Raw genomic sequence first — 13672 nt, forward strand, 5'->3', positions numbered from 1 at the left:
TAGTCTGATACATCAATTCACGGCTCAAGTTCTCCTTTCTAAGTAAGCAAATAAAAAATTATGTTTGAAGATCGTGAGTTCTCGTGTTACCTGCCGGTTAAGTCCATATTTTCCATTTCAACGCGAATTACAATCACCTTCAGCCGGCTAATATTTCCGAATCCCCGCGGGCATAAAAATAAAGTTATACCAATTTTTCCAACAATCTCTTTGAAAATATTGTTTATTCTCAGTTTCAAAAAACTTTCTCAAAATATTTTTTAATCATTTCAATATAAGTTCGAGTAAATTCGTTCAAAAGTACACTAATTTTACTGTGATTCCCAATCTTATACCACTGAAAATTCAGCTTCCTTCGCTTCCCTTGTTATTATAGAAATGTTTTTTTTTTATCTTTGATAATGTACAAGCTCCAAGTGCGACATCACTTTGTATGCCGCGTAGCAATTAACGTGGTCAGCACTAATCAATATTCTGCTCAACCAAATATTACTCGTTACCGGTTGAAGTCGCCCCTAATAAGAAATATAGACGATTGGTTTCATGTCAATCCTTAGAACGGATCGCAAGAATTTCCAGCTCTGCGATGGAAATTTTGACGTTTTTCATCATCTCTAACAGGATGAACAAGAGGTTCCTTTACCACCTACCCTCCCATCACACAAATGCTGTCTGATGCGGGAAAAAAAGATGATGCCTCAATAAAGGTGTTTGGACGCCCAAATTTATAACGACAGGACGAAATTGAGGCGGTTTGGACAAGAGACAGAGGGGATGAGGGTGGGAGATTGGAAACGCACTGGAATCAGAGTGGAATGGGGCTAGATAGGGGGAGGGAGGCTTAATAAAAATGACAGGGCTCCATTTCAGTGTTTTTTATAAACGCGACCTGGTAGGATTTTCAGGCGATTGGATGCGAAAGTCAGTAGCAATTAATAACTATAAACCATTAAAAGTAATCGTGACGGAGAAAGGAGAGACTGGTGGTGGCGGTTGCCTTCAAAACAATTTGGACATTTGTTTTATGCTAACTATCCATATGTTTCTATCCTCACTTACGTTAAAATGAATAGGAACAAAGCCAGAGCAATCTCTAAAGACTTGACACAGTCAGTAAGTATACAATTTAGAAACTCATCCCCTTTGAACCAGGCAATGCGAGAGAAAAGGTTTGATATGATTTTACGCTGTGATATTAGAGCAGGACGGTGGTTTTCATGGCAGTGGTTTTCATAAAAGCAACTTCGCTGGATTGTCAGGACGTTGGATGCAAATAATTGTCGCAATTAAGAACAATGTACCATTAAGAAAATCGTGACGGAGAAAGGAGAGACTGGTAATGGTGGTCACCTCAAAAAAATTGGATAGTACATTTGAAATTAAACATGCATATGTTTCTATCAGAGTAAATATGATTAAATGGATCGACCGAGTAAGTAGTGAGGAAGTTCCGAGAAGAATATGAGAGAGGAGAAGCCATATGTAAACCCTAATAACAAGACGGAACAACCCCATAGGCAACATCTTGAGACATGATGGTATGATGAAGACAACCTTCGAGGGACAAGTGGATGGCGGAACGGAAAAGGAAGACCTCGAATGAAATAAAAGGAGCAGGTAGAGAATGATATGAAACTGAGGAAATACGTACCTGGGTGTTAAAAGATTAGCTATTGGGATAATTGAATCGAGATCTACGTAAAAACTAATCTTAGCATTGTTGACCCGTGATGATATTGTCTTTATCTTCAATTAAATAAAAATTATTAGGAAAAAATTGAATGAAATATCTCTGGACGTTATACAATCACAATACAGTTTAGAAGCTCTTATCCTTCGAGCCTGGCAATAGGAGAGTGAGGGTGTACTTGACCCCGTGATGTTAGAGTTGTATGAAAGAGCTACATACACTAGAAAAATGTAGTATTGAGCGAAAAGTAATGAAAAAACGGAATCTTCATTTCAATTTAATAATTATTTAAAATAAAGAACGAAAATGAATGTAGAATCACTAAATAACGTAATGAATTTCCCCTAGTATACAATGAAATTGGCTATTAGTAATGCAATGGTAAGTCAAAAATATTGCAAACTGATCCCACACTCCAATTTATACTTAGAAACTGCGACGAGAAATGATCACGAAAGGTGTCGTTTTAATTCACGACAATGCCTGACCGCTCACTGCGAATGTGACAAAAAAAACTCCAACAGGGCCTTTGACTGGAATGTTTTTGACCATCCTCCATACAGCCCCAACCTTGCTTCGAGCGATGTTCACTTGTTTCTGCATCTGAAATCTTTTCTCGGCGGTCAGCGTTACAGCAAGAGCCGAGAGAACATGTTATCTCATGGAAGACTACACTGGTGGCAAACAGTCTACGGAGGGGGTGTACAAAAACTTGTGCCACGCTATGACAAATACCTGGAGAATCACGGGATCTACATCGAAAAATAGTGTAAGATTGGTAGAGTTTTATGCAATAGGTAAATTTCTTTGAAGCACCTGTAATGTTCTTTATTTATTTCAAAACGGAACTTACTTTCTGGACGTAGGTAACTCGTATTTTCAAAAGGATATTTGGAAGACTAGGTAAAAAATTATACTTATGACTAAATGGACTCGAAGATGTTAGCCAGCTCAAAAAAATGTATCTGCAGGCGTCCTGATATCACTTGACAGGAGGGTAGGGTGGTGGTGGTGCCAGTGGAGACGGTTGGCATGGTGAGGGCATGGGAGTGCCTCCATGGAAGACGGAATGTGCGTATGCGAGTATCACTGTGCCAGCAGCCAGGACTCTCTGGTCTCGAGAAATCGATATAGTATCAGGGTTGGTCGCAAGGGGGGACGAGGTGAGGAGTAAGGGGAGGGGGGGCATAGGAGCAGAGGGAGGGGAGCAGGGGCAAGGATGAGGGAGAGATGGATTCGCCTCTATTTCGGGCCAAGTGGAGATTATTACGCCCTCTCCTTTCGCCAATTGCCGCGGTGATTGATTCAAATAAGCTAAGCGTGTTGCAGCTAAGCGATTCAGGCAAATGATCCGAGCCGATGAAATACACCCATGGGTGAACAAAAACGTTTCGACCTCGGTTAGGGGACAGAATATGAAGGCCGAAGCACACAAAGCGAGCGAAGAAATAAATTAAGGGGTAATTAACGGATAACTGGTTAATTTACGGTAAAATAAGAGCCCAATGAAGGAATCCAGCGGGAAAACAACGTATGTATCATTAACCCAGTGAGTTTTCCGTCAGAGAAGGTGAAGTGCATCAATTGGCTCAAAGTTAGTGCAAACAATTCCACACTGGGAAAAGGATACCAACGCTTCCCCAGCAATGCCGACCAAATGAAAGCCACTTCACTACTTCAAACAAACATGAACTCTAGAATAGTTAAACACCAAATATAGGCGGTATTCATGTGGTTACCTAAACAGCGACAATGTATTCAGGTTTTTTTTTAAATTATGATCTCTTTTCCCATACGAAAACTTCTTTCGTTCACATAATCGTTATCGATGAATCTAGCCTATTTAGACCGTGATTAAATTTGAAAGAGGAGGAGAGATTAAATTTTCAAATAAACAAGAAATGTATTAGTCATTCCTTATTAACACTCATTACCAAAGGCTCAATTAATAACTCATAAAGACTCTGGTCATTCTAAATTGGTATATGGAAATTTAAACCTGAGGCCCAAAGGAAGCGGCTCACAGGCTAGCCTCCATAGCCAGTATGAGAACTCCAAGTGATTATAATCGGAACATAAGAGATCAATCACTTACGACACTCCGGTTTTATTCTTATTTCGAGACGAATCGCCTCTTCAAAGCTTACGCTTTCATCTTGAAGTTCTCGGCATACAAAGATGGAACCCATCTAAAAATTAAAATACGTCTCAAATATACAAAAATTTTATCCGCAGGAAAATACTGAGGAAAAGTTTTCAAATTTAACAACAAAAGTCGACGAAGGTGAACTCTGAGGACTCTATAAATTGGAAAGTAATTCTTTTAGTTTTAAAAAGTAAAATTCCACGAAAAGAGTCCTCCAGAGCGAGAATAATGAGTCCTCTTAAAACCAAATCATTTTCAATTTTTCATTTCATGAAAATTCGTGCTCAGGTAAACAAAAACATTTCCAAACTCAGGTGAACTGCCCAAAAATTGCGTTCATCGCACAGAGTAAATGTAAATATTGAGCGATATACGGCTTTTTGCATCCTATCTTCCACATGAAATGAAACAGCTGTCTAACATGAGTTCGTCACACTACAATGAAAAGCTGTGAGAATCCCACAGGGAGTATAGATTCTTGCTCGGAATATGAATGCAGGTCCTTGATGAGAAAGGTCATAACTCAAGGAGGTCATGGGAGCAAGGTTAAGACAAGAATGTTAGATGCGATATCATATCCTATTTTTGTAATTCTTTACTTCTAGTTTTTATATAAAGATTGAGTCTTGAGGTTAAGGTCTTTATAAAAAATATTTTCCGACGTTTTAAAAATGTTCCATTCCCAAGGCTTTTATGCAGAAGTTTAGTTAAACTAACTTTAACCAAAGCCTCAAGGTTTCGTATTTCAAGACTTTACCTTGTTAATAAGTTAATTAAACGTCGGGAAGATCTCAAGTGAGAACACATTCCTAAGACATAAAATAAAATCTCTTTCGCGGGTCCTCCTGGTCTTCCAGAACTAAGGTTCTAAATGTTAGCCATACCCTCGATCCTTTTGTCTCCGGCCCACCCACAACGAGCTCTCTCCTGGCCGCAGCAATGGCCCTGCTACGGACGTGAAGGTTGACGGAGGTTTCCGGAGGAAAGTTGGGACGGAAGAAGGAACGTGGAGGAAGGAGGGATGCGATGAGTTCTCGACTATGACTTTCATGCATTTCACCAGGATCTTGGATTAACCCCAGAATTTCTATCCCACAGAAAACCCGCCATGTCTACAACTATAAAATGAACAATCTCTCATTTCCTGGATCTAATTGTATACTGGGAGGGTGACCAATTTGTCCCACATTTCCATTCGCGATGGTATAAGCCTTGAATTAACGAAACGATTCATCAAATGCTACATACGGAGCATGTTTCTCTATGGAAGCAAGGCTTGGATACAGTCAGTTGCAGAGAATCTAACGATTTGATCGTTGGATTATTCTTCCTCATAGAATAATCCTCCAAGGTCGTTAGAATATCAATTGCGTATGCATGGTTTCGCTGATGGTAGGACCTGCCCGCCTTGTGACGGTGCAGGATTCCTCGTCCCTTCCTTCCTTCCCCGTCCTTTCCTTGGAGGCGTCGTCGGGCTCCTATCGCGGCGGCGCCTCCTTTCCTTGTTCCTTCCCGTCCTTCCCCTTCTGGGGGCAGAGGAGAAAAGCTAATCGCTTATAGTCCTCGCCCCAGGAGTGTATCCTGCGAACCCGACCCAAGGGTTTCGTTTCCATAGTCAGTTGCAGAGAAGTCAAGAGTGGAACCTTTCGAAAGCTCGAGGTACCGAAAAAATGATGAAGATAAAATTGATCGACCTAGTAAGTAATAAAGAAATGCTACGAAGAGTGGGAATAAAGAGACGCCTTCTAAAAACCTTAAGGAAAATAAGTGACAATTTAGTTCAACACATTATGAGGCATGATGGCCTGATGAAAACAATTGTTGAAGAACAGGTGGAAGGGAAGAAGGGCAAGGGACGGCCTCGAATGAGTTGCAAAGGTCAGGTTATAAAGGATGTAAAAGAGAAGAAATACGTCGCTATGAAAAGGCTAGTGGACAAGAGAGCAGAATGGAAAGCTGCGTCAAACCAATCTTTGAATTGTTGACTTATAATGGTGAATAGAAGCAAAATACACTGTTAGTATTAACAAAGACCGTGGATTTTAATAAAAATGCTGTTTCAAGAAGTACACTGATTTCGAATGCGGCGCAACAGAAATTAGCGTACAATGAAGAGGAAAAATTCCCTCCACACCTACTCTTCTTTCAAGACTTCATGAACGAAACACAAGATCAAATACTGAGTTCCAAAATATCTGGACAAAAAATAATCCTTTAGAATAAGAAAAGCAACTTTCAAATCCCTTTAACCAGAAAACTGATATTAGTGGGCGAATTACACGTTTTAATGGGCTTCCGATATTTACTTCGTCTCAGGGCCTTGGTTAGGGACGTAGCGTAGACAAATTTAGGTGGCAGCATAACTTAAGTTTTTACTCGAGAACAACATCACTTTCAGGGCAATTTTTTTTTATTCTCTCTAACCTGAATGAATTCATCGTGAACACGCAACTGTTTGTTTAATCCCGAAAACAAAATGTCGGAAGAATACTAAGAAAATAGTGAAAGCCTGACAATATGTGACTTAAGGAGCTTTCTAATAAAGCATTTTTATTAGAACCTGACTTAAAAAGGAAAAATAAACACGCTGGCTATTTGCGCAGCAAACATAAGAACGCAGGTCTTAGCATATGATAGATCAAAATCATTCTGCTGCCTCGTGATCCTGACAGAGATATCAACCGCAGATAATAGGTGGAACTAAATTCAGCTTGACGGCTGATTCCTCAGGGAATGCGCTGTCTTCGTCTGAAAAGGGTGAGTAGAGACTGATAGATGACGAGGGACGGGGTATTGGAATTCTATTTGTTAGCTGAGGAAAGTAAAGTATGAATCAAACTGAAAACTTCAACAAGAGTTGGATGGAACAGATAGAGGTCCTGAATCTTTTCTCATACAAGTTTCAATTCAAGCCCACTAAATAATACCATTTACAACTCTCAATCGTAGTAATAATTATAATTCATGAATAAACGCAGTAGTGTAATATTTAATGAGAAAATCAAACATAAATAGGAAAGTGAAGCATTAATTGTATCGTTAATTTTCCATATGTTATGCTATGATTGATTTCTTGATTGATGCCCATTTCATTAGTGCTTACAGATGGAAAAAACTCGAAAGATGGTATCAGTGGAGAAAGGAAGAATTTCAAATACTTTACGGATTTAAGACGCCTTCTGCAATAACCTATTTCACTAAAACTAAGATACTGAATATTTGGAAACATATACCTTCCAAAATATGGTTTTTATATAGCGTGGATTCCATATTCATGTCCCATAGAGCTAAATATTTTCATTCCCTCATGTTTATTCACCTTCCAGCAAGACGATAAAAAATGTATATATGTCCATTCAAATTTCCAAGTACCTGGTTACCTAAGCGTATTTTCATTCGCTCTTAATCCTACCAAAATTTACCCAAGAGAGCTTTATTTTGCACCCAAATAAGAAGCTTAAAATTTTTGAGGATGTCTCTCAACGCTTCATATTAAAAGCAAACAACAGAATAACGTGGGCGTCTCGATAAGCCCTTTAGGTGAGAGGCCGCTCGAAAAAAAATAATTCCACAGGATTCTGAAGACAAGGGGTAGGAAGTTACTGACAGCAAGAACGGGGCAGGACTCTTCATACCCTTAGGCCAGGGATGAGGGCACTGAAGTAGAGCGCCGGAAGAAAGCCGAGGGAAGGGCCGATATGTTTACCCAACCTTGGCGGGGCATTAAAATACTCCAATCCTGAACCGCTCAACTACACCGTTGCTGGGCAGAACTTTGACTTGGAAATCATTTGGAGGGAGTAATGACGGAATTCAGAAGTTTTGGGATGAACGGATGGAAATAAATTGATGAAGTGCAAGCCATGACCCTTCTTTGCTTTAATGGGGAAAATTAGCAATAAAGAAACCCGGGCTACTAGGGATAAATTTATCAAAAAATTTATTTCAGGCGCTACCTTATATTGAATCTCTTGAAATAACTTTTGTATTACGAATAATTCGAGGAATATATTTTAAATAAAATCTATATTTATGCTATATTTATTTATAAAACAAGGCTAAATGACCCATTACACAGCAAATGAAAGTTTTGAATTACAACAGTCGAGAACTCTGTGGAAATATTCATAGAATCATAATGGATAGAGTTTTAAAAGAAATTAATTAATGGATAGTATTCCGGGGGTATTTTTAAATTACATATATTTTGGAAAGAACATTCTTTCAACTCACAAGAGTAGCTGATGGAATGATTTTATGAAAATATATAGTGTAGAGCAGAAAGAGGATATAATTTGAGTAAATTCCGTGACCGTGGTTCGGTATGTTGCATCAATCAATGTTAATGATTATTCTACTTTCTTAGTTGCGTTCGCTGTGGAAAATTACAAAAACGCCATTTCTAAAATTACAACACTGACCCTCAATTAAATTCAAATGCGGAAAATTCGTTGATATTTGTACTTTTATTTACATATTATACTTGATGAATAGATTCATTTCGTAAAGGCGGATTCCAAGTCTTCCTGAAGAGATTATTTGGCATTAAATTCTTATTGAGTTAATGTATTTATTGAGGATTTTAACTATTACGAATCTTCCCATTCAAAAATCATACATATAATAACTCCTTATGCTAAGAGGTATTAGAAGCAACTCTCCTCAATTTGGTTTGTTAGGTGAACCAAGGTTTAACCAGCTTTACAACGTCCTTCTCCATAGGGTGACGAAAAGAGGCAGTTTAACCACTCCAAGGGAGTGAATACGTAATAACTGATAACAACCGCGTTGAAAATGTCAGCACATTTGTGCAAGAGATAGAACATCTGACTGATAGCACGTACCTAGGAGGTTATAAGTGAATAAAGCCGACATATTCAGTGATTTAAAAAAATAAAAATCCACAATCTTATTCAGGACGTTTTCTTGGTTTTGCTGAGCGGCAAGTGTACATTGAGAGTAAGAAGAGTGCATAGACGTAGTCGCCTCAATGGGGTGAGCAACGCTTTTGCTGAGGAACCCGACTGCGCGGGGACAATTTCTTCATACACTCCTGCTTCGCGAACGCACATAAAATCGCACGGTTCATATCCTTTGAACCTCCTCAGTGCGTGCCAATGGGATCAGTGGCGGATCCATAGAGGGGCTAGGGTGAGCTCTAGATCCCTCCTCCTAGGTTATCCAATTCACACTAGATAACATGGTAATTTTGCTAGGTTGTCGAATATACAGGGTGTCCCATTTATCTTGACCACCCGAAATAACTTTTTGTCCAGATGCAAATTCAAAAATGTGTCAAGCAAACGTTCATTAGCCGTCAGGGGGGCATTAATCAGCATGATTGCCTTCCTTGTAACTTTGTTATTTACAAAGATATGAACAGTGGTATGTCTTTTTTAAATGGCACCCTATATTTTTTATTCGGCAATTCATTTACTCTCCTATAACTCCTCCTGTTCATATCTTTGTAAATAACAAAGCTACAAGGAAGGCAATCATGCTTATTAATGTCCCCCTGGCGGTTAATGAACATTTGCTTGACACATTTTTGAATTTGCATCTGGACAAAAAGTTATTTCGGGTGGTCAAGATAAATGGCACACCCTGTATACCTACAGTAGAGGAGCAAGAACTGATAAAAAATTTCTGCTTTGGGTCTTTTACAATGAGGAATTTAAATGTAACGCATTGTAGAAACCTAACATGAGGTAAAATACCTCAAAATTTGTTTAAATGTTGGTTTTAAAAACTAAATTATTATAGTAATGAAACAGCCTTAAATTGTCGTTATAAGCCTCGTAATTCTAAAAAATTTCGTAACCAGCCAGACTCCGCTACTCCTGGGAGGTTACCCCCCAGCACATCCGTCTAGCCCTCCCTTGTCCCTATCCTGGATCCGCCACTGAATGGGATGTAACAACTCTCCGTTTACCGAGTTTACTACGTAACAGAGTCAGAACGTAAGAACTGAAGCGATACAGACGGGACATCACCGCGAGAGATTCTTCCGCAAAATTCGCAAACTCATTCTCAACTGTGTGAATTTCCATTTTATGGCGTCTTGGATGGATAAAAATTACTTATACCACTTCTTTTTTTTAAGAAAGCGACCCGGGTTCCGATGAATAATCAGCATCGTTAAGCGTAAATTCTTAACTAGCTTTCTTTAAATACATCCAAAGCTGGTATCCTGAATACAAAGCAACGTATTCAGATGTTTGTTGGCCAACCTCCCCCTCAGTATTCTGCCAAAATATGTCGTCATCAGGAAGAGTGGAAAGTGGTAATTTCCATGTAGCAAATGTTTACTGATCTTACCAACAACCGTTTTTGCAATTTTTTTACGATCTCATTTCTTTATTGCTCCAACCATCACAAAAAATTTTACCTTATTTATTTATTTAATGCTGTCCAAAAACAGCACGAGGCCAATTACAGAGGACTCACAATAACAAGAAAATAATTTAAAAATATTAATCAAAACGTAACCAACAACGAGCAAACTAATACTCAACAGTATTTACAAATAAATAACAAGGAATGGTAGACTTCACCAGGTGGTGCTAGGAGTAGGGGAAAAATTACGATAGAGATCGTGCAAATTGGATTGTTTGTCCAATGGATTGCTTGCAGGCATATTATCATCATTGAGGGCGTTAAAAAAGAAGTGGTATGAGTAATAGTTATCTCTCCAAGACACCTTAGGTGCGTCCGCACTGCACATGGCTCTCACTGCGTGCACTCACCTCGTCGGGCATGAGCAGGAGGAGTTGTCCGCCGTTGCCGCCCGAGGCTCCGCCCACGGCGTCCGCTTTGGCGCCCTCGCCGCTCTCCCCGCGCTGCAAGACCCCGTCATAGGCTCCCCCGCCGCCCGCCTCCCCACCCTCGGCACCCTCGCCCGGCTGGGGCCGGAATTTACGCCACAGGAACCTGCGGAAGATAATTAGAAGAAGAGTGTCAGCGAGGTGATTGTGTAGACCAGCATAGTTGCTTCTTCCTGATCTCTTTCTTAGTTCTTTCTTTGAGATAATAATAATTATTATAATATAAAAATAGAAAACAAATACAATAAAAATACAGCACAGCTTTACAATACATAATCTTAATTCAATTACATACATACATAAACCTGCAAAAGGCCATAATAATTTTAAATTGTCTCATTACGAGAAAATTTCTCAACTCTACCGGACAATAAAGAGTTACCTTGTTGACAACCCCTTACTCTACACATGACAACTCAGTGAAAGTTGAAGAAAATTTAATTTTAAAAATACTTATAATTAATTCCTCTTTATTTACCCACCGACTTTGGGACTGTAAAGAGCTATTTTATAATTAAATTGAAGTACATGCACATACATCCATACTCTGAAAGTGAGAAAACCCACTCAGGTTGGATTCGAATCCGCGACCCTTGGATCAGCAAACAAGGACTTTTCCCCGCCGCCACCGAAACCAGGGATACCGAAGACATTAGTGACTGTCACCACGATGGTGTGATCACCACAATTAATGAGTATGAAATAGTAAAGCCAAGTTGCATATTATGTTGCATACATGAGAGTGATTTCTATCTTAATTATTCGAAATGCCTCAAGTACTATCCACATATATCTTTACATAACGTATACGCCGACCAAAAAAACATATTCGTATCTCGATTATAAGGAAATCACGAGGACATAAAATACAAAACTAAATTTATTCCCTTTCACACTTTCACACCCAATATTCCATAATAAATCACATTAACTGCTAGGAAAAATTGTGGTCGAGCTTTGTTTTTTCCAGACTTAAGCAAAAAAATTTCAGTAACGACATAAAAACGAAAATTTGCCAAAAGATTATTCAAAAGATAGAACCATGCATTCTTCTAAGTCAATAAAAGGAATAACTTCTGTCTTCCTCACCAAATTACAGAAAAACAGATTCTAATACCAACCTATTTATTGTCATTACGAAAAACATTTTGTGAAACTGAGCCTATAGTCGAGTAAAGAAAACTGTGTTAATAGCAAAAAATAATTTAATGAGAGCGAGAAAAAATGAAAAAAAAATTTTCAAACAAAAACTATTAAAGAGGAGACTACTTTTCAGATTGCCCTCTTAGCCTTTATTGCTTTCGCATGAGAAACGACTATCAAGTGCATTGTATAAAAACTTTTTTAAATACCTCAATCAAAGTACGGATGCCCATTGAACACTAAATTTTACCAGTCGAAGGAGCCCGCTTGGAGTTGACTCCCAAACCTCACTGATCTGTAAATTAAATTCTTCACGGATTTTACGCTCTCCCTATCTTTTACAGTCATTAAAATGGAAGGTTAACTAAATCATACCATTGGAAAAGTGATGACCAGAGGAATTTCAGAAGAGATAAGGAGACTAAAATACCCAAAACCAGAGAGCAAAAAAATGAAATTTAAGTCGAAGGGAAAGGAAAAAGTAGGCGATAGAGTAAGTCAGCTGAGAAAAGAACTGAATCAGCATTAAAGCGAGAACCAACCAATCGAGAAGCAGGGAACGGGATGTGAATTTGTCGCAAATCAATCTTAGTTATGTAAAAGTCACTCAACTATGTGGATAGATTGCAAAAAAAATGGACGCCCAACGGTGGAATGAAATGCTTCAAAGTAGTAACTTTAAACGTGTAAGATAATGAAGAGAAGCTTTAAATCGAAGGGTTAGAGAGAAGACGACGAAACAAAGCAAAAACTAAACGTAAAAGAGACGGGTCATCAGACAACATGAATACGAGGCCACGTAAAACGTACGTAAGCTTACATAGTAATGTGCGATGAGCTCTTAAAAATAACTGTTCATTTTGAGAGAATGTGCCGTGATACTTTACCACGTTATCGTTATGATAAATTGATATATTTGGCTTGAAAAAGTTTTTTGCCGGTATCTTTAAATTATTTAATTTTTTTATAGCATTAAAATTTTTTATTTTATCCTTATTAATTTAATGGTAAGACATTATTACTTCCCTGAAGTTCTTTTGGAAATAAGCTATTCATTTGCGTTACAATGTATTCTCATGTAACTGAAGGGTAAAAATGGAATATTCAGTAAATCACTCCAGTAGAACCATAAGCTCAGCACAATAAACTTGTATGATATTCCAAAGCAGTATAGTGCTGAAATATAGCAAGAGTAGCTTCGCTTTTCCCCTAAATAGCTTGAATATCAGGCACATTTTTAAGCAACGAAATTAAATTTGAAGATAAATTTTTACCCAAATAAATAAGCTCGAAGCCAATATAAATAAAGAGAAATACTCTGAAAGCGTAAAATATGATGATATCTTTGTAGATATGACAAAGTAGAGACAAAGAGATATCGTCTGTTGTGAAAAATAGTCGGGTTTATCTTGAATCTTCAAAGATACGAGGATGAACCCATATAGTTGGAAGACTCTTCGATGAAAAGATACGTGGAGAGACGGTAAATCGCGAAAGGGGACGAGAGAATCATGGTGATTGGAAAAAAGGAACGGCTAAGGGAAAAAAGGCGATGAAATAAACAAGACAATGACCGTGGGAACGAAGACGAATGAGGGAGAAAGGGGATTTGGAAGGGCTCGGGAAGGGATGGAACCCCTTTCCCTCGGCTTCTATTGATCTCCAGAGTCCCCTCATCCCACAATTCCCTCCTTCCCTTAACTTCTTGCTCCCTTTCAACCTTTACACTCCAACCTCCGTCCTTTAATCCCGACGAAGGAGCAGACGCATTCACACCAATAACGCCTCGCGAGGAAAGTCCCATAATTTCCTCTCAGACTAGTTTACCAAGTTCAAATATTTACTTCTCACCCACGAATCCATCCAATT

At 38.6% G+C, this 13672-nt stretch overlaps 1 protein-coding gene across 1 annotated transcript in view; it reads right to left on the minus strand.

Annotated features, from left to right (window-relative positions):
• Window positions 1–13672, minus strand: part of LOC124158937 — a 346015-nt gene that overhangs the window by 198988 nt on the left and 133355 nt on the right. Inside the window, exon 4 of the mRNA XM_046534369.1 lies at window positions 10583–10766. Within this exon, the coding sequence (XP_046390325.1) occupies window positions 10583–10766 (184 nt within the window). The remainder of the gene's footprint in view (window positions 1–10582; window positions 10767–13672) is intronic.

The sequence above is a fragment of the Ischnura elegans genome, chromosome 5 (genome assembly GCF_921293095.1).
Source record: "Ischnura elegans chromosome 5, ioIscEleg1.1, whole genome shotgun sequence".
Classification (NCBI taxonomy): domain Eukaryota; kingdom Metazoa; phylum Arthropoda; class Insecta; order Odonata; family Coenagrionidae; genus Ischnura; species Ischnura elegans.